General features: G+C 37.0%; 1 protein-coding gene and 1 pseudogene across 1 annotated transcript in view; one reads left to right on the plus strand and one right to left on the minus strand.

The window, feature by feature from the left end:
• The window catches only part of MGAT4A (mannosyl (alpha-1,3-)-glycoprotein beta-1,4-N-acetylglucosaminyltransferase, isozyme A), a 92348-nt gene that overhangs the window by 20493 nt on the left and 44752 nt on the right, over window positions 1-27103 (plus strand). Inside the window, exons 2-3 of the mRNA XM_011381959.2 lie at window positions 20158-20325; window positions 21795-21935. Coding sequence (XP_011380261.1) covers window positions 20158-20325; window positions 21795-21935 — 309 coding nt within the window. The remainder of the gene's footprint in view (window positions 1-20157; window positions 20326-21794; window positions 21936-27103) is intronic.
• Window positions 1887-2005, minus strand: LOC111732456 (annotated as a pseudogene).

Genomic DNA, 27103 nt, shown 5'->3' on the forward strand with positions numbered 1-27103 from the left:
TGTATCACTAATGGGACTAGTCAGGAGTTGCTCCTTTGTGGTCTGGTGCCAGCCTCCGGATGCGTTGGTTTTGTGGCCCCTTGGGAGGGGCTCCCCCATAGGCCAAGGTCAGCTGCTGCTTTTGATTGCTCAGGGCTACCCAGTAGGAACTACAAAGCAATCTGCAGATGGTTGTTGCCTATGCTGGACCTGTAGGTAAGTGGAAGAGACAATACTGTAGGCAGCAGTCAGTTATTCCGCATCCCTGACCTATGGCAGTTTAGCAGGGGGACCAGTGCTCCTCACGGCCTGACACTACCTGTTAGTTTTGCCTTTAAGACTCTGAAACTAGATGAGCCTCTGGGTGATATGTGTGTTGGGTGGCGCAGGGACCCTGGGAATCTCCTGGGTCTATTGAGTAAATTTCCCCCTGCCACTGCAGTGTCAGTTTATGTGCCAGCACTGTCTCTCTGGCTCCCTGTACAAGTTTCTGCTTGTAGCCTAAATGTGTTACCTTATGGCAGGGGGCAGCTGTCTATCAATGTGCAGCGGGCACTTTGTGTACTGGATGGGGCAGGAGCTCAGGGAGTCAAGGGCCATCAGGCCAATTCAGACCCTGCAATCCCCTCAAGAGATATTGCAGCTTATACAGATGACTGTTTTCCTCGAAATGTGCTCACTGCACTAGCCAAGGTCTGTTGCCTGCGCTGACTGTGCAACCCCAGAGCCAAGCAGAGCACAAGAGGCTGCTTGTCAATGGGCTGTAGGTACTTTGTGGCTTGGGTGAAGTTGGATCTCAAAGGAGACAAGGTCCGTCCGGCCAATATAGCCTCAGTTTTGCTGCAACTTCTGTACCTAGGCGTTCCCGTGGCTTCGATATGGCTCCTTTCTATTATCAGACGTAGGTGTTATCAGCTGGACTTCAGGTGATTCTCCATGCTGATTATTTTATAATTTGGTTGTAATTTCCATGCAGACCTGGGAGGAGAAGAACCCTACTTTTACCTAGTCTGCCATCTCCCCCCCGTCCGGTTATTGTTATTTTTTATTTAAGGACAAGAAGATGGATACTGCAAATTACAGAGCTTGACATTTGGGGACAAATGGTAACTGGATACTTTGTGAGCATGTGTACTTACTAAGAGAAGTAGTCATTGTTTGCAGCCAGCAAAAACGAATTAGGATTGAGTCTAGACAGTGAGCTTCTTAAGGACGGAGACCTGGTCTCCCTCTCCCACCCTACACCAATTTTAAAAATTTACAGAAAAATATAGTGAATGATATAGAAGAAAAAAACCCCTAGGTTTTTATATTTACTTCACATCTTTCATTTTAAATAAGTAAAGCGTGGCAGATCTACCTAAAATCCCCCATCCATTTTTCACCTTTACTTCCCCTTCCTTGGTTGAGGCAAACCACATCACGTTTGTGTGCTCTTCTAGTCCATGTTTTATGCATTGATTTCTGTGTGTAAATATCTGTGAATTATATGTATGTATATGTGTGCACATATAATTTTGTGTTTTAAAACATTGACACAAATGGTGTTATGCTATATGCAATAGTATTATGCGAGTATTATTCTAAATAGATAAAAACATCACTTTTTTCTAATATCGTTTTAGTGTTTCTGGGGAAGGATGCACCCTAGAGGGCTGTGTTCTACCATTTTTGCTGATTTCGCTCAATAGCCATTTTTATGCCATTCCATTATCCAGGTCCTAGCAAGATTCAGATTCAAGTTCTTCTAAGTCGTTTGTATAACATTTTCATCCTTGTTCATTCAAATGTTCATCTTTTAGAGTTTAGCTCATGGCATGGTAGACTTGACACTTTTTTGTCCCTACATACATGGTAGATAATGTTAAGTACACGATCTCAGAACCTCCATCATTTTTTTTTTTTTATGCCTATAGCACCTGGTCTTCCTAGGTGGTCTCCCATTCAAGTACTAACCAGGCCCTACCCTGCTTAGCTTCCGAGATCAGACAGGATTGGGCGTGTTTAGGGTGGCATGGCCGTAGACAGACCTCCATCATTTTTATCCATCTCTCAACATCCACACTGCATTCCTCATTTCCAGTGTTTGGGCACACTTAGTTGGTAGTATTGGTAATAAGAATCTTATTGTTAGTTGATTTTCATTGAGTTCAGACTAGTCCATGATCACATAATCATTTGCGTGACTATATAATATTTTTAATGGACATTATTTTTTCTATAATCAAGGTGATCATATAATTTATTGTCCAGATTGGGGCACTTGAGAATAAAGGTAGTGCTGTTAACAATTATACTGGGGTAACAGTTGTAAATTGGAACTGTCCTAAGCAAAGTAAGTCCCATATGTAGTCACCTTCTTTTCTGTAGTCACCATTAATGAAGTGAAAGACAGTGGTAGAAAATAGTTGTCCATGTTGAGACAGGACAGGGCAGAGGATTCAGCCATGCTGGGAAATGAAGCTCTCAGCGATCTGAACTATCACTCAGAATCATTGTGAACCTCTGTACCTGTGTACCTGAGGGAGCACATGACCCAGGGCATTTATGAAACCTGATTAATGCTTTAAGAAGGGAGTTTATGTTTTAAGAAGGGAGCTTAAACAGTGAGTTCAGGGGAGGCGTTTTCTGAGGTGGTGGCAAGCATTCGCTGAAGCAGTAATGAAAGGAAGTTACCTTTCAGTGTGTCCGTTAAGATCTAGCATATCTCAGTATGCCCATCTAGAACAAACCCTCTTAAGGTAAGTGAGACTTTACCCTTCTGACCTGATTGGATGCAAGGATAAAGATAACTTGGGTTTTCTTATCAGAAAACTAAGATTAAAGATACAGTAAAAAATAAAAAAAATAAAATAAATAAAAGTAAAACAGGACGTCCTATCACCTTTGTTAAGGAAGTTTCTTTTTGCATGTGAATTGTGCCTCTTGTGTTCTTTTGCGTACTCTCTAGGAGTTAACATGCTAAACTGCAGTAGAGTAACTGAACAATGCCTTTATTAGTTTTTCTTAAACTAGTGCAGTTGATGAATTAGATCTTGAGGGAAATTTACTACCCTGTTATAGGATATTAGCATATAGGATATATAGGATATTAGTGGTTGATTGACATAGTGCTCTTTTGATTTGTAAGTACCTTTCTTCATATTGCTTCTTTTTCTATCTTCAGTTAATTTATTTGTTCACCTGGTATTTACTGAGTATGTATGAGGAACCGTTAAACTAGGCAACAAGGTGGTAAACAAGATAGGTGACATCCTTGCTGTCATAGGGCCCTAAGGCAGGAGAGGGAATCAACAATAATAGGGTCAGTAACTGGAAAGACTAGATTATTTGATTTAGCAGTGAATACTGACGATAAAACTAGCTAATGTGATGGAAAAGGACAAGTAGAATGAGGGCTATTTAAATATAGTCAGAGAAGGCCTCTCTGAGGAAGTGCCAATTGAATTGAGGTGTAAATGATAAAAAGCCAGAGAAGTAGAGTGAGGAGGAGTCTCAGTAGTAGAAAGAATAAGTATAAAAGTCCTAGGGCAAGAATGAGCTCGTCATGTTGAAAGAACAACAGGTTGGTGCGGGGAAAGCACAGTAAAAGGTAAGGAGTGTAAGAGTGTGTAGAGATGCACATCAAGAGTTTAGTGATAAATTTGAGATGCTTAGGCTAGAGGTAGAAATTTTGATATTAGTGGCATATAGATGAAATTTATAGTTATGGGAATGGATGAGATAACTTAGAGGATTGAGCCCTGTCACACTCCATCATTGAGGTCGAGTAGAGGAGGAGTAGTTAGTGAAGCAGGAAGAATATTAGGAAATTGTGATGCCAAAGAAATCAATTGAGGGAAGTATTTCAAGAAGGAGAAAAGTGGTCAGTCTCATAGAAAGCTGTCGAGAGATTGTGTAAGATGAGGACAGGCCAATGTGTACGACTCTGAGTTTCTCAACCTGACATCTCATTGCTGTCCTGGATCTGGCTCATCTTCCTCTTCTAAGTCATCATCATCCCGAGGGCTTAATATTAACCCAGTATTAATCTTGTATGCTGAAACCTTGCTGTAATTGCTTACTATTTCGAGGGGGTTTTTGTTGACCTTTGGAATTTTCTAGACAGTTATGTCATCTGTGAACAAAGACAGTTTTATTTCTTTCTTCCCAATCTATATACTCTTTATTTCTTTCTCCTGTTCTATTGCATTATCTAGGACATCCAGTATGATGTTCGAATAGGAGTGGTGAGAGCAGCCATCCTTGCTTTGCTCCTCATCTTAGTGGGAAAACATCCAGTTTCTCACCATTAACTGCGATGTTAGCTGTAGATTTTTTTGTAGATGTTCTTTCTCAAGTTGAGGAAGTTCTCTTCTGTTCTTAGTTTGTGGAAAATCATTACTTTTTTTCATATATTTTTTCTACCACCTTTTCTCTCTGCTTACCTTCTAGGCATACCTAACAATATAGCTCATACTCTGAGGCTCTATTCAGTTTTCTTCAATCATTTTTCTTTCTGTTCTTCAGATTGGATAATTTCTGTTGATCTAACGTCAAGTTCACTGATTCTTTGCCATAAGAAATCTCCCTTCGAGCCTCTCCAGTGAATTTTTTGTTTTAGTTACTGAACTTTCAACTCCATAATTTTCATTTTGTTTTATAATTTCTGTCTCCTTATTTTCTCCATTATATCAGTTTCATCACACTTTCCTTTAATTCCTTAAATGTCATTTTATTCAGTTCTTTTATCCCAGTGGTTTTGAAGTTTTCATCTGCTAAATTCAACATCTGGGAACACTCAGACCATTTCTATTGACTGCTTTTAATTGTTTTTTCCCCCTGAGTATGGGTCACACTTTCTTTTTTCTTTTCACGTCTTGTAAAGTTTTGTTGACTACTATATATTTCAGATAATACATGATGCAACTCTAGATTTTTACTTGTTACCTGGAAGGTGTTGGTGGTTTTGTTTGCTCATTTGTTTGCTCATTTGTTTAGTAACACTACTAGACTAAACCTCCACAGTCTGTGTCTTGTACAGCATATGACTACTGATGTCTCACCACATTTGTTTTAATTTTTTCTAAGCCTGGTTTCCTAGAGTGGCTGCTCCTGTGTCTGCATAGCATAGTGTTCAGCCAAAGATTGGTCAGCGGTTGAAGACCGATACTTGCGCTGGTAAGGAAGGCACCCTACTATTCCGGAGGCTGATGTGGACTGGGGAGCACAGGCATGTGTCGGCTGTTTTCAGTCCACCTAGCTTCTTGCTTCTGGTGTCTTTTTTCAGTTTCTCTGTGTGCATACATGTCAGCCAGGAGTGTTTGGGTGGCTTGGTCTCTGCTGTGCATGCCCATGGCCTCCAGTCAGCCTGGGATATGTAAAGAGTTGGTTAAGCCGCCTAAAGTTGTCTCACTCTCTGTTAGTCTGGCCAGTCTGCCAGTCCATCGCTGGCCCAAGGCAGGGTGCAGCCTCAGACCAGCAGAGCCACTGGTCTCCACATTCATTCACCTCTGAGATTGCCATTCTGACTAACAGCACTCCAAATCACACGCATCCCCTCTGGCATGGCAGTGAATCTGCTGGTTCTAAGGCCTACTCCACCTCATAGAACTTCTGAAGTGGTAGAGCTGGAGAGGGATGAGGGCAGCTCCTAGCGTGAAAGTCACAGCCCTCTGCTCTTCTTACCAACCTGCCATCATTTCCACAGCTGAACACTTCTCAGTTTGTTGTATGTCTTTGGTTGATTTCCAGAGCACTGAAATAGTTCTTTTGACTCTTGTCCAGTTTTATGGTTGCTTTTGGGGGAGAGGATTTGTGGGCCTCCTCTGTCTGTGATGCCAGAAGTAAGAAAAGACTCCTGGCATTTTTTAAATGTTCCCTCAGGTGATTCTAATAATACAGCCAGAGTTGAAAACTATTACACCTAGAATTCTTCAAGCTCTAACTATATACATGTAAAATCATGGCATAGTAAAGTTTTCCCACACTGAATTTCTAAAAACATAAAAAGTCTTTAATATCCGAGGTATTATAAATAAGGACCTAATTTTAAAAGAGCACCTAAAGAGGGCCTAGAATACAAACTTAGATTCTGCCAAGTTGGCCAACAGCCTTTCTTGTTCCTATATTAAAGTTGGCAGATTTAGCCCTTGGACTTGGTACGGTATTATTTTATGTTCAGCTTCGTTGGCTAGCATCCACTTCCTAAACACAGTTTCTTAATCTAATTTTTCTAGGTTGGAAAGCTTCTTAAGCATTACATGTGCTGTGCTTGCTCCGAGATTGTCTGGAATCTGTGGTCGATGTATGCTTAACTCTGAAAGGGTGTTATTCATGGCTGACATATTAGAGGAGACTACATTGAGAACATTGGATTATTACAGAACATTATTAGCTAACTGAATTTTTTGTGCTGCCTTGGAAAGACTGCCTGTCAGGTTTTGGGGAGACAACTAATTGTTCTTTTCTGACTCTTGTCAGAAAAGACAAGACTGGACAAGAATGGCATAAAAAATGAGACCAGTGTACTTGTAGATCAGTGTACTAAGCATAACATAAATGCGTGGACACATGAAAGTGCTGATCAACGGATCCCAGCAGCTGGAGCAATGTTAACTGTTCTGGTGTATTTTCTTTCATTTTTCTGGACTAGTGGTTCTTAAAGGGTGGTCTAAGGGCCCTTGAGGGCATTTGAGACCCTTTCAGGAGGTTCATAAATTCAAGACTGTTTTCATAATCATACTGATAAATATTTGGTTGCCTTTTTCACTCTCATAAGAAATAGCAGAAGCAGATATGAGAAATCAGCTGTTATTTTTTAAGCCAGACATTAAAAAAGATTTGAGAAGATGTCATTCTACTAAATTTTTTTGGTTTTAGAAAATAGTTATTTTTGATAAAAATATATATGTAATGGGTTTATTGTTTTTAGATGAATTTTAAGTGAATGTTTTATATGTTTATTGGTTTTAATTTCTAATAATGGCAAATATTGATAGCTACAATTCATATAAACAAGAGGTATTTGGGATCCTCTAATTTGGAAAAGTGTAAAGGGATTCTGAGACCAAAAAGTTTGAGAGCTGTTGTACTAAATATAAATGAGATAATTAACATCATATTGTGCATGTTGCATAACCTACATTTTTGCCTAATATATCACAAATGTTTCCCATGTTATGATTTTTAGTGTGCTCATACTATTCCATTATATAATTACCATTATTAACCTCACCTTATAAATAATGCTATGATAAATTCTGCATATGTTACTGATCATTTTCCGATGATAATTCTTAAAATTTAAGAGGACTCGCCTCAGTTCACTGGCATTGCTACTCATCACCTGGCATTCTACAAGGCACTGAGGGATAAAATGTGACTAAAATTTGACTCCTGCTATAAAGAGATATGTTAACAGCAGATCTGAGACTGCTTATTGTTAGAAAGTCCTACTTGCAGGGTCAGCCTTTGGCTGGCATCTGGGAACCTGGCTGGTAAACACTGATACAAAACTTCCCCTACGTGATAAGAGAGGTTCATTTGCCTAAACTGTTAGTACAAACACTTTGGTTTATGCTGAATACCTGATTTCCTTATTAGTCTGGAATCTTGGTATGTGCTAGGCAGAGTCTGCCTGTATGACTAGCCTCCGGGAGCATCCTTGGGCACCAAGTCTCTAAAGAGCTTCCTTGGTAGACAACACTTTGCATGTGTTGTCAGAACTCATTGCTGGAGGAATTAAGTGTGTCCCAAACCACTCCACTGGGAGAAGATGTGGAAGCTTGTACCTGGTTTCCTCCAGACTTTTATCCATGTGCCTTTTTCCTTTGCTAATACAACTGTGTGCTGCGTCCCGTGAATCCCAGTGAATAACAGATCTGGGTGCAGCCTTGAAAACTCCTGGCACACCTGCCACCCCAGAACTCAGAGTTTAGTAGGAAAAAGAAATATGTATGTAGTTGCAGTACAGTGTATGTAGTAGGTACAAAACGGGAGTGTGTAAGATAAAGCATTATTAAGAGGAGCTAAACAAGACAGAGGTCAGAGAGAGCTTCACAGGGGAGATAACTAGTGTTTTGAAGGATGAATGGAATTTCATCAAATGAAGAGAGAAAAGGGTGGGTCTGATAAGCAGATGGTATGAACTAAGAGGGATGAAATTCATACAGTACCTAGAGAGCTCTAAGCAGTTTGGTGATGCTGAAGCAAAAAATGATCCTAGGTAACATTAAGGGATAACATTGGAGACTTAAGCCAGGGTTTCCAGTTGAGAAAGTAAGCTTTGTGTCCAGAGTAGTTGGAGGGGAGTGCAGGAAGGCACGAACATAATGCTTGATCCAAGTGGGGAATAAAATGAGGGCTTACAGTGCCGTCTTTGTGAAGAAGAGAGGATAGATGAGCACCGAGGTAAGCAAATGTGAAATTTCAGAGTGTATGAAAAACTTCAACATTCAGAAAGGTGGATAGGTAGGCTCTAAGGAATTTTTGAGAAGTATACTCAGCCTGCAAGTGAGAACTTCAGGGTTTGTATTTTTTGTAGCAGCTTCCACCTCTGATATCTGTATAAGTAGGGCCATCCTCACTGTCCCCCCTACCTTCTACGTGAAGGAGATATAGAGCTGGCCTTTCAGGGGCTATTGGAGTAGACTAAATCATGCTTACTTGGACTCATTGATCCTTTCTCCCCTTAGGTGGCATGGTTCTAAAGACTAGAGACCCCCAAAATTGAGCTTTGCCCTAGATAGTGTGGGAAGGGAGAATTGTGGATGGAAGGAAGAAGCAGTTTCCCTAAACTCATTCCTATATTATACCAGGAAAAATAGATATCAGTGTTTACCATCCGGGTCCAGTGGATGCCTTTTATTTTTATTGTAAGTAATTTTGTAAGTAATAAACAGATAAGAATAAAGGGAGAATTTAAAAAAAAATTTTAATAAGAATTTAAACATAGCCAAGCCAAATCGTTATTTCACTTTTTTTCTGGTTTGGTAGGTACATAAACTGGAATAGGCAACATCCTTCGAATACAGCTTAACTGCCCATGAACCGTCGTGCATGAGCCTGGGACACTTCTTGCTTGTAAATTCTAATCCAGATTTTAGATACTTCTCTACTAAGTCTAGCTCATCATTATTTCTAGTTCTTCTGCACTTGCATCATCAAAACACAAGACTTTTAAAAACCTGCAGCTCCTAATTTTTTTGAAGTAAGGATGGCTGTCTTCTTTGTTCCTTAAGTGCAAAACATTTTCATTATTAAATTTATAAACACCAATTAGAATGATCAATCCAATAAGTTTATTTTTTGTATTTCTATATCATCTCTTTCTAATCACTTTTGTATGTACACCAGCCTTTATCCTTTGTCTGTTTATGAACTTATTCAGTAAATCCTGTCACACAAATGCGTAATAGACAAACGAATACTGTTACCCATCCTTTTAGCAAAACAGGATGTTCTGGGTCCTTATGACAAACATCGTGATGAAGTCCTTCCAGTTGAATGACTAACTGGATAAAAATGCTGTATTTCCTTTTTTGTCCTTAGAAATTCATTGAATCTTTTTTGTTTGGTTTTTTAAATCATAGATTCTTTTTTGTTTTGCTTTTTAAAAAGCTGTTTATTTAAAATAAATATAGAATTATAGGAAGCTACAAAGACAGTACAGAGATAAAGTGTAACCTTCACCCATTTTCCTCCTGTGGTTACTTCTTGTGAGAAGTTATATATGTATAGTGTTCAGGGTCAAAATCAGGAAATAGACATTGGTTCTATGGGTGTGTACGGTTCTGTGCTGTATTATCACACGTGCACACTCTGCAGCCACCACTAAGAAGACATAGAACAGTTATATCACCACATAGAACTGCCACCTTATAGTCACACTCCTTCCTCCATCCCCCACCGTGCCTGGCAACCACTCATCTGTAATCCATCACTATAACTGTCATTTTGGAAGTGTTATATAAATAGAATCATACAGTATGCGACCTATTGAAATTGACATTTTTCATTCAACATAACTGAGATCTGCCGAAGATGTCGGATGTTTCAGAAGTTCATTCCTTTTTATTGCTGAGTAAGACTCCATGGATGTTAGCCTTGTAGACGGCCTAGAATTGAATCATGTATTTTAATCCACTCTATCAGTCTATCTTTTAATTAGTATTTTTAGGCTATTTACATTTAATGTAATTAGGGATGTTAAGCTTAATGAAGTCTGTTATTTGTGTTCACTGTTACTTGTTTTTTTTTTTTCTTTTTCCTGACCTCTTGTGGGTTACTTGAACATTTTAAAAAATTCTATTATAGTGTTTTTGAATATATCCCTTTGTATCGATATTTTAGTGGTTACTCTAGGTGTATTCATATATAACTTACTATGGTCTACTGCTCTTGACATTTATCAGTTTGAGTGAAAAGTAGAAACCTTATCACCTTTAACGTCCCTTTACCCTCCCCAGTTTATAATTGTTTCAAATATTTCCTCTACATTGAGTAGTTCACCAGACAATGTTATACTTTTTCCTTCTATATTCAGACACAATTTGTAAAACTTTAAAAGAGAAGGAACGTCTGTTGAGTTTACCCATACTTTTGCTCTTTCAATTCTTCCTGATGTTCCAAGATTGCTTCTTTTATCATTTCGTTTCTATTTCAGGAACTTCCTCTAGCCATTCTTTTTTGCTGATGACAAATTTTTTTTTTTTTTGTCTGAGAATATCTTGATTTCCCTTTCATTCCTTAAGGATAGTTTTGCCAGATATGGAACTCGGGGTTGATAGTTCTTTTTTTCAGTACAGTCCTGCGCCACTTAACATTTTGGTCAGCAGTGGACCCGCATATATGACAGTGGTCCCATAAAATTATCATGAAGCTGAAAAGTTCCTAGTTACGTCATAGCCATCCTAACATCATAGCACAACGCATCACTCATGTTTGTGGTGATGCTGGTGTAAACAAACCTACTGTGCTTCCAGTCATATGAAAGTACCATGCAGGTTTGTGTAAGTGCACTCCATATTCACACAGTCACGAAATCACCTAATGCTACATTTCTTAGATTGTGTTTCATAATTCCAGTGTTAAGTGACTCATGACTATACTTGAAAAAATGAGGTGCCACTTTCTTCTGGCTTCCGTAGTTTCTGATGATAAATTGTAGTCATTCGATTTTTTTTTTTCCCAATAGGTAAAGTGTCACATCTCTCTGATTACTTTCTAGATTTTTTTTTGTCTCTAGTTTTCTGAAGTTCAGTTATAGTGTTTCTTGGCATGAGTTTCTTTAGGTTTATCCTGTGTGTGGTCTTCTCTGCTTCTTGAATTTTTATGTAAGTTTATATCTTTTGCCAAATTTGGGAAATTCTTGCCGTTATTTCTTCTGATACTTTTTCCACTCTGCCCTCTTTCTCTTTTCCTTCTGGGACTCTTATGATAGGCATGTTAGATCTTAGATATTTTGTTGTAGTTCCAAAGGTCCCTGAGGCTCTGGTAATTTTTTTATTTCAGTCTTTTTTCTCTCTGTTGAGATTGGGTAATTTCATTTGTCTTCCTCAAGATTCACTGATATTTTCTCCTGTCTTTTTCATTCTGCTGTTGAGCCCATTAAGTTTTTTGTTTCAATTATGTTTTCTGTTCTAAAATATTTATTCGTTTCTGTATTTTATAGCTTCTATTTTTTGTCATTTGTTTCTATTTTTTATTTGTTTACTTTCCCATTTAAGCATTTTTATGATGGCTGCTTTAAAATCCTTATTAGATAATTCTAATATCTGTGTCATTGTGATATTGATATTTTTTCATGTTTAGATTTTCTTGGTTCTTAGTATGATAATGATTTTCAGTTGTATCCAGGATATTTGAGGTATTATGTTATGGGACTCTGGGTCTTATTTAAGTTGTCCATCTTTGCCGGCCTTTTCTGATACCATTCTGGAAGGTGAAGAGGGAGTACCACCTTGTTACTACCAGGTGAGAATAGAAATCCAGGCATACTTGGCCTCCATTGAAATCCAGTGGGGAGGGGCTCCTGGTTACTTCTGGACAGACTGGGGTGGGAGAGTGATTTTCCATTAGGCCTCTGCCAACAGTACTCCAGCTGACAGCAGGGGAGATACTCCGTCACTGCTTTCCATATGGCCTCCAGTGATACCTTATCGGGGCGCTCAGTGCTGTGAAGGGTAATGAAAGTCCTGCTATGACTTCTTTGATGCCACTCCAGGGTGCGCGTGCGTGTGCACGTGCCCTGGTTACAGTTGATCAGCGATGGAAGTCTAGATGTCCTGCTTTGCTTTCGCCAATGGGATGTATGAGGGGGGAGGATTTTTTTTTCCAGGGTATTTGGTTGGAATAGAGTAATTATTTTCTAAAAGTTTTCTGTCTTGCTAGGCTGCTCCACCTATAGTCCTTTGGTTAGAAAGGCGGGCTTTTCTTGAGATGTTTTTGTGTGCTCCTTTTGGTGTTTCCAGGATGCTAGCTTCTCTGTTACTCAGGCTGGGATATATGAAGCAAAAAGAAAGCACAGGGAACTCACCGTTGTGTTGTTTTTTGGGCCTCCAAGTCTAATCTATCTGCCCTCTTCTCTTCATCTTCTGGAGTCTTCTCTATGTTTGTTCAATATATAATGTCCAGGGTTTTTGTCGTACTTAGTGGAAAAAATAGGTAGTAGTACACTTTCTCCATCTTGGTCTGTAACCAAGTTCTGGAGGTCCTGAACTTGAATTTGAGAAAATTCATTTAAGATATTGTTACCTGAAGACTCAGAGTCTGAGATTGTACTTTTATGGTCAATTTCACTAACATTGTTAGAGTTTAGAGTGATAATACCTGTCTCTACATTCATTTTCTGATTCATCAAATAATTATGAAATGTTTTCCTCTCTCATTTTCTTTCTTTTTTGCCATTATGAGTACAAGAAGGAAAAATCCTAAATTCTCAATTATTTTCAGTGAAAGTTACAAAAGACTACAAACTTAGTGTTTCCAGGCAAGTGGACCATTTACATCAATTAGAGAACAAAGTCCACAGTACTTCAGAAAAAGACAACAGAGAAGATAGGGATGTTACAGGTTAGATGGGGGAAGTGTGAATAATGTGAAAGAAGAAAGAGGTGAGAGGTATGAAGTTTGTGATGAAAATGAAAAATCCAGAGAAAGAGAAGAATTTGAAAAGTGTTTTGTTGAAGAATAATTGGAGAGAAAGATGGAAAATAAGGAACAAAAGGAAAGTGAGGAGATGGAAGAAGAAAGTATGAAGTAGGTTGTAAAAGCGGCGATATGCAGTGAGAGGCACCATGTTTGTTGGTAGAACTAGTCTATTGTAAGATGGGTTAATTATCAGTATTCTGCTCTTTAAAGATGATTCTAATGTAGAATAAATTGCTAGGTCTTGAGGGATTCCTTCTAGGAAGATATATACCATTATCTTTTAGAACACAAGATTTTTTTTTTTTCTTTTGGGAATGAAGCAACACTATAATGGGAAAAAAATCTGCCAATAAGTTTAAGAACTTAAGGAGAATAGTTTATAACCGTCTGATAATTTTTATTCCAAGCTCCTTATGGCTTGTTGAATTTGAAAGAATTGGGTTGAATAAAATCATTATCAGTATTTTTTAAAAGTAAAGAACTGTTCTAAATACATACTCTAATGAATATCCTAAATTATTCAATTTATTGTTTTTTTTTTTTCCTCATTTCACTATGATGATGGAATTTGGGACTTTATGATAAAATTACTAAAAAGAGATTGCCCTGTCCTCTAGGAAAATCAAGGAAAATGGTTGAAGCTATTTAGATTAAGGAATTATTTCTAGGAAGACAGTGTGTATAGGTATATGCAATGACATTTGATTATCTTAAGGCTTTATAAGGTTAGTGGACAGATTTTAACTTACAGACTTCTACCTGGAAGCTTGTTTGGAATGATATTGTTAATGATTATATTACTTAAGGGACAACTTGCAAATAGTGATTGTGTTCCAGAAAATTCTTCACCCTCATCACATCTGGTATTTACTAGTTAGGATCCTTTTTCGTAAGCATGAAAACACAAAGGAACAAATGGAATTATTTTCTTTGTTTTAATTTAAATAAAGTATACAATTCTGCATATCTGTGAGCCCCACCTTCCTCTTTTGAGTTTAGAAAGGTGCAGGTCTTTTTATCATCTGTGTTTATATGGTGGAGCCTGACTGGAAAGTGGCAGGTCCTCGAATAGCATCATTTCTCTCAGTGTTGTTTCATAAGACTTAGATGAGATGTCAGAGGAACTTAGCTCTTATTTATGTCATTCAGCCTGTGGTAAAATTGGTTTCATTATATTTCATTTAACTCCAAGTCACAGAACCTGTGGATGACGTTAAGTAAGGACTTAACTGTACTCCAAAGCCAGGAATGATCTTGTTCTGCATAACTCTTAGAAGAGACCATGGAACTTGGTCGGTGTCCACTGCATATTACAGAACCCCTCCCTTTCTCAAGTGCAGTGTAGAAGATGATGGCTCAAAACATTTTAATGAACTCCTCCTGTCCTGACTCCCTTAAAATGTAGGAGTGGAAGAGGAGGTGGTAGGGCAGAGCTGTATCGATTTCCAGGCTGCTGGGGTCTAGGCCTACCCTGTGGACAACATCGGCCACATCAGTGCTGCTCAGCACTGCTGTAGAGTATATTAGAAATTTGCAGGCACTATGCCAGATCTCCTGAGTCACAAACTCTGCAGTGGGGTCCAGAATTCTGTCTTAAGAAGCTCCTCCAGGTGGTGGTTATGCACGGCAAAGTTAGAGAAATTGTGAGATACCTAGTCTTGTCTATAATTTTTACTTATTTATTTTTAGCTGTCTGTTCTAATTAGAATTGTCTATTTAAATTCTGTTCTTTCCCCGTATTTCCTTTGGACTCCTGCTTGCCGAGTCTTTTGGCTTTTCTAGGCTTTAGTTCTCCTAAACCATCTTCTGAATCCAGTTTTTAAATTATTTCTTTAAGAGATTTTAAGTGGGAAATTGCTTATAATTTCATTTAGGCTTTTTCCTATTTAAAAATTGTCATATAAGAATGATGAGTGTGAAATAAAATGTTTTTCAAAGGCAATGACTTTCTGAAAAGTAAAGCTTTTAAATTTTGTAATCTATTACTGAGGGAGCTCCTCATTCATATATTTTTTAAAAATTTATATTTGTAAAATAGTTCAGTGTAGTAAAGGACAGAGAGATGGACCAGATAACTTGTCAATATTCTTTTTAGTGCCCGAATTTTATTGTTTAATAAAATTAAGAAATTTGAAAGGAGGTTTAATTTTTGGTAATTTTAATTTCAGTATACAAATCATATTTTTAATGTTATCTCACAGCATTCAATAGTATACCTTGCTAATAATATACTGTTGTTTGAAAAATGAAGTTTTCTGTTCTGTTTTTATATACTATACATTGGGTGTTAGTTATTAGTCCTTTTGTGCTTGTTAATTTTTTTTATATATACTGTATGCATTTTTTCAGTTAAATTGAGTCCAAAGCTGTCATTTAAATTTTGGAACCATATGAAACTGCCAATTTTGTTGAAAATGATCAAATATTAAGGTACCATTTTCACTGGAACACTGACTTGATTATTTGATTTGAAGGAATTCAAGTGGTTTCTTTGAAGATTTTGTATATTTTTGCATCTTGGGTGTACAGAACATGATTTGTGCTTTCATTGTCTAATATGCATATATACTTTTCTACGGTTAAAGGTAGAGTCTGTGTACAATAAAAATAACAGAAAACAAAGCCAGGCACTTCCCAGTAAGATGATCATATAAGAGTTCCCTCACAGTTTCCTCTAGTGTCCCCCCATGGAAACCATTGAAATGATTCAAAGCAAAACAAACATAAGGATTTTGCTACTAAGGTTGAAAATAGGAAAAATTGTCAATCATATATCACTAATTTGAAGGAGTTTTTCTGTCTTTTGTGTTAGAGTTTGAACTTCTGGGAGCTGATACAGCACTCTCCTCAGGAGCACCATGTAGTACTATGGGAAATAAAGGTGGAGAAAATTCTAGAAGTTTCTCATAACTCTGGGCGGGTGGTAGAGGGTGGCCCACAAGGGAGGGCTGTGGGAAGGCCATGGCTCTCTCAGCTCTGCTTGGAGGAGCCTGTGGTATTCTGTGGTCTTCCTCTCCCTGCAGGGCTTATTCCTTTCACTGACTTGGTTTGCTCGATGGAGCAGACTCACTCTGATGTCACGAAGAGAATCCTTTTAATAAGGAAGGGTTGGGCGAGAAACAAAGGGCGGATGTAAGAAAGACAGAAGGATCCACTTGGAGCCCCTCATAGCTATGGGCTCCAGACGAAGAGCAGCAACAGCATCTGGGCCTGAAGGAAAATACTTGTGACTTTACCCTCTGTCTATGTACTCCAAGAATCTTTCCCAAAGCATGGCCAGTTCACCTCAAAGCAGGGGAGCATTTTGGAATCAAGAGTGGGAGTATTTTTCCATTGGTACTGGTCACTCTTCAGACTTGGTGAAGCTGGCTTCTGGGAAGGTGGTTTCAACCAGTACCAAGAAAATGCATGTAAGGCCAGAGGTGCATTCAGAGCCACATTCTTCTACCAAAAGCCTTAACCTCCATGCCATCACTCCTCCTGCTTGCTTTTTAAAAACTTTTTATTTAAAAAAAAAATATTCAAATGAAGAGTTACAAGGATAGTACAAATAACTTCTCTATATTTTTCACCAATTTTGAACATTTTTCTTCTGTAGATATTTGTTTCTTTTCAGAAGCATTGGAGAGTAAATTACAGAATTATGTCTTTTTACCACTAAATAATTTAATGTTTATTTCCTAAGAACAAGGAATTCTCTTACAGTATTACAGCACAGGAAGCCCTCACCTAACCTTGTCGACTTTAAACAGTTTTACCACAGACTAATTTATATAGACAAGAGTTAAGGTCCAACAGAATATTTCTGTATATACATCAGTTTGTGGTAAAATTGCTTTTGTTACATGTCGTTTTGCTTAAAGTTACTGTTTCTAAGAACCTGTCGAAGGTGTTAAGTGAGTACAAGTGTCAAATTTAGGAAATTGGGACAATATTAGCTACTCTCTAAGTCTATATTTGTTTTTTTCCAGTAATGTTCTTCATAGCATTTATTTTTTTCTGGTCCAGGATCCAATCCAGGATTGTGCTTCGCATTTGGTTGTCATGTCTCCTTTAGTCTCTGGTCTCTGAATCTTGGGTGGTTCCTAAAGCCTTTGTCTTTGGTGACCTTGACATTTTTTAAGTATGAGCCTTTTATTTTGTACATTGTCCCTCAATTTGGATGTTTGTGATATTTCCTTGAGATTAGATTTCTATTATGCATTTTTGGCAGGCGTACTACATAAAAGAGGTGTGTGTCCTGTGCATCGCATCAGGAGACATGTGATGTCTATTTCATTGTTGCTGAGATGATTTTACCACTTGATTAAGATGACACCAGCTAGATTTCTCCACAGTAAAATTAGCATTTTTCCTTTATAAGTTAATAAGTATTTTGTAGGGAGACACTTTGAGATGATGTACTTGTCCTGCTCCTATTAAGACTTTCACCTGCTAGTCCTAACATTCATTTTTGATTCTGGCCTGAATCAGTCGTTGCTCTGGCGGTTCCAAAATGGCCCTTTCCTACATTCACCATTCGTTCTACGTTCGTTAGTTGGTGTACAGAAGAAACATGTTTCCCTCATCTGTTAGTTTTTATTTGTTACTGATATGGACTCAAGGATTCTTATTTCATTCAATAGGTTATAGTCTGTCACCATCAGTATTTGTTTTGGTGCTTAAATTGTCCTGATATTGGTCAGTGGGAGCCCCTCAAGTACCTTCCTGAGCCCTTTGACAAGTCCTGTTTTTTTTATTTTAAATAACATTTTCTTGACACAAGAATGCTGCAGGTTCATCTTGAAGTTATTTCTCCAAAGATTTCTGTTCCTTTTATGGTGGATGATAAATAGAAACCGCTGTGTCAGTGCTGTGTAAGTGTTAAGGAGAGGGTTTCGATGTGCTCACACAAAGAGGGGAGAACTCGGGACAGTTCAGTCATGCTGGTTTTGGCACTGTCTGCTTTGCATAACCGGCCTGTGCCAACTCTCTGGACCTGCTCGTCTACACTGTTTTAATTGGAAGTCTACACTGTAGCCTTCTAGTATGTTCTGATCTTAGAGCAAGTTCCCCTTATTTCTAGATATTTTTAGCTCTTTAAAAACGTTCTCTCTTCTAGATGAATTTTAGAATCACATGTCAAACTCCAAATTCCAAAAAAAAGTCATTGTTATTTTGAAAAGAATTGAATTTATTATTTATTATTTGAACAACGTGGGTTTAAACTGCATGGGTACAAATTAGTAGTTGATAGATGGTAATGAGATGGGGAGCACAGCATAGGGAATGCAGTGAGCATTAGTGTAATGGCTAGGTGGAGAGCCAGAGGAGAGAGCAATTAAGGAGATTGTTTTATGAACTATATAAATGTCTAACCAGTGTACTGTATACTTGAAACTAACACAATTTCAGAAAGAACTGGAAAAAAATAAATGCAGTAAATTACTTTTTGTTTTTCTTAATAACATATTCTTTAGCTTACTTTATTGTAAAAATAGAGTATATAATACACACAGCTCACAAAGTGAGTTAATCAGCTGTTCATGTTACCTGTAAGGCTTTCAGGCAACAGTGGCTACCAGTGTAGTAGACCCTCCACTTCTGTGGATTCCCAACTGCAAGTTGAAAATAGTGTTGATAAGTTTTTGGAGAGTCAGAAGTTATGTGTGGAGTTTCCACTGTGTTGGGGGTTGAGGCCTCCAACCCCTGATGTTGTTCAAGTGTAAACTGTAATTGTTCATAGTTTTGTGTTTGTGAATAGTATCTTTTAATGATTCTTTTATTATGAATTTACACATGTGGAAAAGTGCCTAAACTATGAATGTATAGTAATGAATTGTATTCAGCCACCACCCACGTCATTTAATAGAACCTTGCTGGCATCTTGAAGCTTCCTGCGTCATCACAACCCCCTGTTCTTCCTTTCGTTCTAAAGTCAGCACATTAAGAGGAACACAGATGCTCACATGGCTTTCATGATTCAGTACAGGGAAGCATGACAGTTAAGCAGGAGAGACTTTACTTCTCTGCCACAGAATTCTTAAGTGATATTTACTGTGTGGGCCTTTATGTAAGGGACAAAGAACAGTACAATTGACTCTTTTTAAGACTAGCTTTATGAAACATGCAGATTTATTTTTTATAAGTCTGTTTATTATTCAGTTTATGCTAGAATAAAACTGAGGTTATAATAAATTAAAAAATGTCTTTTTAAGGTGTGTTTAATTTAGATGTCAAAATAGTAGCCTTGGATTATCTAGCTTGATATGGAAGTTGAAAATCATTGTTCCCTTAGTTTAATGAGGTATGGAAGTTGCTCATACTACTACTGCTATAGCCTCAACTACCCTTTGGCACTACTGATCAAGAGAAATGAATAGTTTTTCTTCTACATCTCTTAGATTTTGGTGTCCAGTTCTGTCCTTGGGCCTCTTCTCAGTATGCGCTTTGTCTCTAATCTATCTCATACTGTTGTTTCAATGCCTACATGTATCCTCATAACATCTACTTTAATTTCCTAGACCAGGTTTCCTGAGTAGTGATTCTCTTAAATTAAAACGAATGACTTCTGACCAGGGTCATCTTCCATCTACCCAATTGTGTGTTTAAGGATCAGGACTTTGCCTAAAGTCTGGCCTAGGGAAACCTTTGCAGAATGGGAAGCACAGAGGAAACATTTAGCCTATGGAAATGAATGATTCTGCTATATTATCATCCGTTTCAGTGCCTCATCTCTCTGTCTTCATACATGTGGTCTTTATAGTTGAAGTATTAATTCTAATACCTTTGTCTTTTTCTCCCTATCTTTAAATTTCTGACATGCTAAGGAGAAAGTGCTCACATTCTTACAGATCTTCAGAGCGCACTTAGTGGTAGATAGCTTTGTTATATAACTCTTCAGGGCTTTTTTTATTTTCACTTTGTTATCAGCAAATACATAAATGAATATCCGTTTCTGGAAAATGTGACTATAAAATTCCTAACCTTACATTTCTGTTTTGATTGTGGTGTTTGATTTTTTTCTTTTTTTAAAGAAATATACTGATAACTTGGTTTTGCTTCTAGAAAAACTGATTGCTTATCAACGAGAGTTTCTTGCTTTGAAAGAACGTCTTCGAATAGCTGAACACAGAATCTCTCAGCGCTCTTCTGAACTAAGTGCCATTGTACAGCAGTTCAGGCGTGTAGGAGCAGAAACAAATGGAAGAAAGAACACATTGAATAAATTTTCAGGTACAAATAGTATTTTTGGTTTTATAAAAGGATTATATTTTCAAAGGATTATGTAAAGTATTTTATTTGAAAGTTGTGTAGAGTAGCTTATCGGCCAGCATTTGCTACCTTTCACAAAACTTTCTATTATGGTAAATTACAAGACAGTTTTTATTAATTGCTAGATTTTATTTTAAGAGAGTAATAGTGACAAATTTCAGTACTATAAATTTCATTGACAATAGTGTTTTTTTATGTTTTTATAATTGTATTCAAAAAGATTAAAATTTAACTTTGTGCTTTACATGTTTATGTTGTGGCTTATGTGGACCTCAGATGCATTCTAGATAATCTTTGAGCTATTTGAAGCAATTAGTGCTCTTATATCTGACTTATAAGAAAAAAATACAAAGTTTTATAATGGATACTTTTGGGGATATTTGACTAGTTCCGTCTCTGAGAACTTCTCATCAGAGTAATCATCTCTCTGTTTCTGTGCTATTCTGATTATTACATTGAAACATGCAAATAATCAGGTGCCTTCAAATTTACATGATCTTTTAAGTTTAATATACCTTTTATTTAGAATCATCAGTTCTAATCCTTTACCATTAATTCCTCTTGTCACTACCTTATTAAAGTTTCATGCTCTTTATTTCCTGTTCTGATTCTGAAATTTGTATTATGGTACAGTAACATTTAAAATTATGGAATGATATAGGTAATAAAAATAAATCACCCACAAGCCTCCTGATAAATGATTTCTGTTAAAACATTTTGGTTCTATTTTCCATGAATATTTTTCTTCAGAATTGTTATTGTGTTATAGCCTGATTTTTTTACTCTTGAAGTAATGCTGTTAGCATTTACTTTGTCATTGAATAACTTCAAAAATACCATTTTTAATGGCTGTATAATTTGACAGCTAATTCCGTACTGTAATGTATTAAACATTTTTCTATAATTGGCAAATAGGATTTTCCTGGATGGTTTTTCTTGCCACTTTATAGCTCTGTAGTGAACATCTTTGTATATAAATCAGACACATTTCTGGTCATCTTTAAATTATTTTCCTTAGGTTGTGACTTTCTTAAAAACGGAATCTGTGTTTTGATGACTGTTGATTTCCAAACACAAGGCACAGTGGCTGGAACAGAATAGGTAATCACTAAATACTTAGTGAATGCATGGAAGTTAAAGTCCTAAAAGGGAAATTATTGAATAATAGGACAGAAATATTTTAGGGTTTTTGATGCTATTCCAAATAGCTGAAACATTTATCACATTATCACCAAAATTTGATAGAGTATTTAATTTAGCTACAAAAGCCTCTTTTTCATTTTAAATGGAGATCTCATTCACCAAAGTATGAAATGAGGAAAGAAAATTCTTTAGTTCTAGTTTTCATAAATTTCATTGCTATATTTATAAAAGCCTCAACATCTATAAGTAAGGTGTACCTGTGGATTAATTATACTTCTGTGTTTCAGATAATACCATAAAGCTGTTAAAGGAGTTAACAAGCAAAAAGTCTCTTCAAGTGCCAAGCATTTATTATCATTTGCCTCATTTATTTCAAAATGAAGGAAGCCTTCAACCTGCTGTGCAGATTGGTAATGGAAGAACAGGAGGTATGTTTATTTTGTTTCTTATTGTGTTTGTCCTGCTGGTCTTAATTGAGTACTACATTGACCATTAGAAGTCTGCAGGTCAAAGAATAATTCTTTTTCTGGGCATAGTAGATTTGTTTAGGACTCATTCTGAAGTCCACGTTGAAAGGAGTTGTACATTTTTCTCCGTAGACCAGAGTAATAGAGCTGAAAAAGAAAATGAGAAATCTAGTTCAAGCTCATTCATCTCCAGGTAGAAAAATGTTTAAACCTTTGTCATTTTTTTTTAACTTTAAAATTTGAGAGGTGGAGAGATGACTTATTTCTCCTTGTATCTTATTTCAACAATAGCTTTTACAGTCATGTCAAGAAAGTCTTATGTCTGTCCCTACTTTTTCCTAAAGAGATGGAAGTATATAGTTACCTTTATTTTATCTTTCATGAAGTAATTGACATACTTTGGATTGCTTCTTTTTTTCTATTATAACCAAGAGATAATTTATAGCTTTTTTTTTCCCCTTTCATTAGAGCTATCAGAGCTTCTTGGGTTTTCCTTGTGGGACCTGTTTACTATTCCCTTATGTTTTCATTCCTCCACTTTGACATTGTTAATTTTTCTTTGTAGAGTTTTAACTGTAGAGACCAAAACATTATTTCGGTCTCTTTATACGTCTTTAACAAATGACAAAACCATGACTTCATAGATACTGAAATTTGTCTTTGTGGTAACGTTTTTGAAAAGCTGATTTAGTCTGCTTTTGATTCAGTAGGATTCTTAGGTACTTTACTGTTTTTTTTGCGGGGGGGGTCACATTTTCTCATATTAATTGATCTATAAGCTTTTATATTCATCTTTTTTAGTTCTGTCATCTTTCTGTCTTATGAATTATATAAAATTATACATTGTCTTATAAAAAGAGGTAATAACTCCTAAAATAGCATGTTCAGACCAAGTCTTTTCTTTTTTTATGATTCAGGAAATATTTAGAAGATACTAGATATAAAAAGACAAATACGATGTATAGCATATTCTAAAGTATTTTCTTTAGAACATTGATCATTAATTATTTCTGAAGTTGATATCGTATCTCTCCCTTTAATAATCACTTTTAGGGTAAGGTGCCTTGGCCATTTAGTGCATTTGTTGGTCTTTATTAATAAGAATACCAAATGAAAAGAAGTAGTACAAGTATTTTTCAAGTCATTTAAAATTTTAGAACTACTAATAGATTTTTTATAGTAGTCTGTTCTTATTTTATGAATGTGACATTCTCTTTTGAAGATATTTATTCCATCCCATTTGTTTATTATTTTATCCATCATAAATATAATGAAATCTTGGTCAACCAGTAGTTAACATTCTTATTAAGCTGACAATATTTTTGAGAGAGAAAGCAGACTCAGGAAACAGGAAACAGGAAAATCCTCACATTTACTTTAAAAATCTTCCTTCCTAAATCCTTAGGCAGTGAATCTTAACATTTTTGGAGTCACAGAACCCTTTGGATATCCTTGTAAAACTACCCTCTTATTTTAAAACTGCACATAGGAAAAGTAATTTCGTATGTAATTTCTGGGTTTTATGGTGTCCTAAGACCTATTTAGGGACTTTATATTAAGAACTTCTGTTTTTTAGATCAAAGGAAAATGACTTCTTGCTAAAAAATTCTGTTCTTCAGTAGTCAGGCTGATTAAAGAATAGCAGTCAGACCAGGTAAACTAAGCCTTTCTAAGGCTAAAAGGGGAGAATGGTGCTTCAGGCATCTACATACCCTCCAGAAGGGGACTGGAATTCTCACATCCAGAACAAAAACTACCAGCCCACTCCACCCATACCACATCCAGAGCCTATCACAAAATTTGTAGCCTCAGTGGTAGGCTACAGCAAATAGACACAGCGACCACAGTGGGTAACAGGCATCTGGCACAGTAACATTACCAAATACTTAAGCAAACCAACATCATGAATGGCTTACTATTCAAGAAAATTGAATTTCTAGAGCAAGCACATTATAATTTAAAAACAAAAATAATCAATGTATTTTTAGAGGAACGAGAGAGAACAATTCATAACTTATAAAAGAATTAGTTAGAAATCTTTGTGTTTTTATTTTAATGATTATATTTAAAATTAGACATACATGGACTGATAAGCAGAGTAGACACAGCTGAAGATCAAATTAGTGATCAGAAAGGTTGTGTAGTTATTCCAGCAAAAAAGGCACAAAGAATTGGGGCCGACAGATATTTTAACATCCATCTAATAGGAAGTTCAGAAGGAGTGAACAAAGAGTGAAGAGAGGAAATAAATATATAATAGAAGAAAACTTTTTTGGGTTGAAGACACACACAGGTCTTCAAATTAAGGGCATTGAGTGCTGAGCAGGATGGCTGGAGAAAGACCTAAAGGTCACCTGCCCAAATGGTGTTACCGATTGGTGGTGGAGAACAGGCCATTTTTTAAGTATTTGCTAAAGTAAAACATCCATGAGCACCAGCTCTGTGCCTGGCACTTAGCCAGGTACTCTGGTACACAAAATTAGACATGGCTGCAAGTGTGGTGCTTCAATTCAAGGGTGAATGTATTAGATAATCAAGTATATAAATAATGCACAGTTTAGAGCCTTAAGTGGTGATATAAAGGATGCTTTGAGAACGTATAAAAAGGGCATTGGACCTAATTAAAGAGCATAGGAAAGTCTTAAAAAATACATTTGACCTGAGATTGGAGTATGTAGTTCACTGCTGAAAATGGGTGTATTTGCTTTCTATTTCTGCTATAACAAATTGCTGCAAACTGAGTGATTTGACACAACGGAAGTTTATTATCTTATATTTTCGGGGGTCAAAAGTCTTGAAATCAGTGTGTTGACAGGGATGTGTTCCTTCTGGAAGTTTTAGAGGAGAGTCCATTTCTTATCTTTTCCAGCTTCTTGACTACATTCATTAGTTTTTGGCCCCTTCATTTTTAAAGCATAGCACCTTCAAATCTCTCTGACTCTGACCTTCTTGCTCCTGTTGTCACATTTTCCCTCATCCTCACTTTCCTGCCTTCCTCTTCTAAGGACCCTGATGAGTACATTAGGCTCACCTGGGTAACCCAGGATAACCTTCCCATCTCAATATTCTCAGGTCCACAAAGTCCTTTTTGCCATATAAGGTAATATATTTACAAATTCCAGGAATTAGAGCATGGACATCTTTCTGTGGGGGACATTATTCTGTCTACCACATGGGAGAAAAGAATATTCCAGAAAATGAGAAGAGCACCACAAAAGTCCTGTGATGGAATGTTCTAGAAAATGGAAGGAGGCCAGTATAGATGAAGTGTAGAGTGAGGGGAAGCATGAAACAAGATGAGACTCTAGAAATGTATTGAGGCCAGACCATGCAGGACCTTGCAGACCATATACAGGATTTGGGCTTTCATTCTAAGAAGAAAGAAGGCACTGAAGTGTTTTAAGCAGGAATTATTTAAGATGACTTTTAAGATATAAATTTTGCAAAGCTCATATTTGATGCTATGAGAAGAGTGATTGAGGATGTGGGAAGAAGAGTAGATGTGAAAGGGCTGAGTAGGAGGCTGTTGTACTTGAGGTAATAGTGATGGTAGTAGAGGCAGAAAGATGATGATTTAGGAGTTTTTTGAATGTATGAGGACATATGTGGCCTGGTTTTGTGATCTGAGGTGGAGGGAATAGTCAAGGATAAGTCCTCGGTTTCTGGATCATGCAACTGGACGAGTGGTGGGTGCTATTCCGAGATTAGGGACAATAAAAAGTTTTACAGCATTAGTTTGCAAAACAGGATTAAAATTCAACTTGGATATGTTAAGTTAGGAGATGATTTTGATTTATCACAGTGGAGTATAGGCAGTTGGATACTTAGATTTGGGACTGAAGACAAGATCTGAGTTAGATTTAATTTTACAAGTCGGCATTCTCAAGTAGTGGTTTTTGGCAGTACGAAGATGGGTGAGCTCCCCTAGGCTCCCCTAGAGCCTTGAAGGTTCTCTAGCAGTTAGTTTTCAGGAAAGAGAAAGATGAAGTGAATGAAGACAGAGAAGGTACGACTAGACAGTAGAGATAAACATAGTGCCATGGAATATAAGGAAAGAAGTGGGGAATAAATCACTAAAATCAAATATATACACTAAAATCAAACCTTAGGCAGCATGATAGGCCAAAAACGTTTGACTAGCAATGAATATCAATTGAAAAAGGAAAATAATTCAGTTAAAACTGAAGGTAGACTAGTAATCGATGATTAAGAATGCCAAATTAAGATTGTTCCTAAATTTTTCTTGATCATAAAGGAAATAAGTACTATTTGAAAACTTCCCAAAGAAGCTGAAGAAAACTGAAATAACAGTTGATACACCACCAAATTATAAACACCGTGAGGCAGCTACCTTACTCATCTTATGACTGCATTTAGACTGTCTAGTGCATAATGCACTACAGACACACAGTTGATACTTGAATAGGAAATACTGGAAATAATTCAGTAGAACAATGTAGTTCAGCCAGCCCTTTGGCTGTATTTCTCTTTGGTTCCTTGTCTACCTTGCTGCTCCCTAGAAGGATGATACGGCCATATCTAAGATATTTATTCTGAACTCTGATCCCTTAGAATACATACATTTTCTAGACTGTAAGCCATAGAAGGACGTTGTATCAAATAGGACAAGCTGGGTGACTAACAACCCCCAAATCTCAGTGGTCCAAGTAAAACAGGGTTCTTTTATTTATTTTTAGCTCCAAGTGCATGTCAGTCCATTGGGGTTGGCGGATTTGTGCAGTGTTGGTCACTCCAAGACCCAGGCTGGCTGAGCAGTCGCCAGCACCTCCAGTGCTGTTGGCTGCTGTGCTGGGCAAGAGACACACCTCTGAGGAGTTTCCACGTGCTCAGCCACAGGTTACAGGGGTGACTCATTGTTCATTACTAGTCACACCCCCTTCGTTACTCTCCCAGCTCCATGGGGACCAGGAAGTGCCATCTTACTTTGTACCCAGAAGACAGGAAAAACTGTCTTTTTTATGGTGATTTTGTGAAGTATCACAAACATGGATACTCTCTGTGAGTTTAGCTAAAATCAGTACTTTCATTTTTCATGCTTTTGAAGTCCTTGAGTGCCTTGTCTTAAACTAAAGAATTTAAATTTCGACTCCAAAACATTATATTCGAGG

The sequence above is a fragment of the Pteropus vampyrus genome, unplaced genomic scaffold (assembly GCF_000151845.1).
Source record: "Pteropus vampyrus isolate Shadow unplaced genomic scaffold, Pvam_2.0 Scaffold461, whole genome shotgun sequence".
NCBI lineage: Eukaryota > Metazoa > Chordata > Mammalia > Chiroptera > Pteropodidae > Pteropus > Pteropus vampyrus.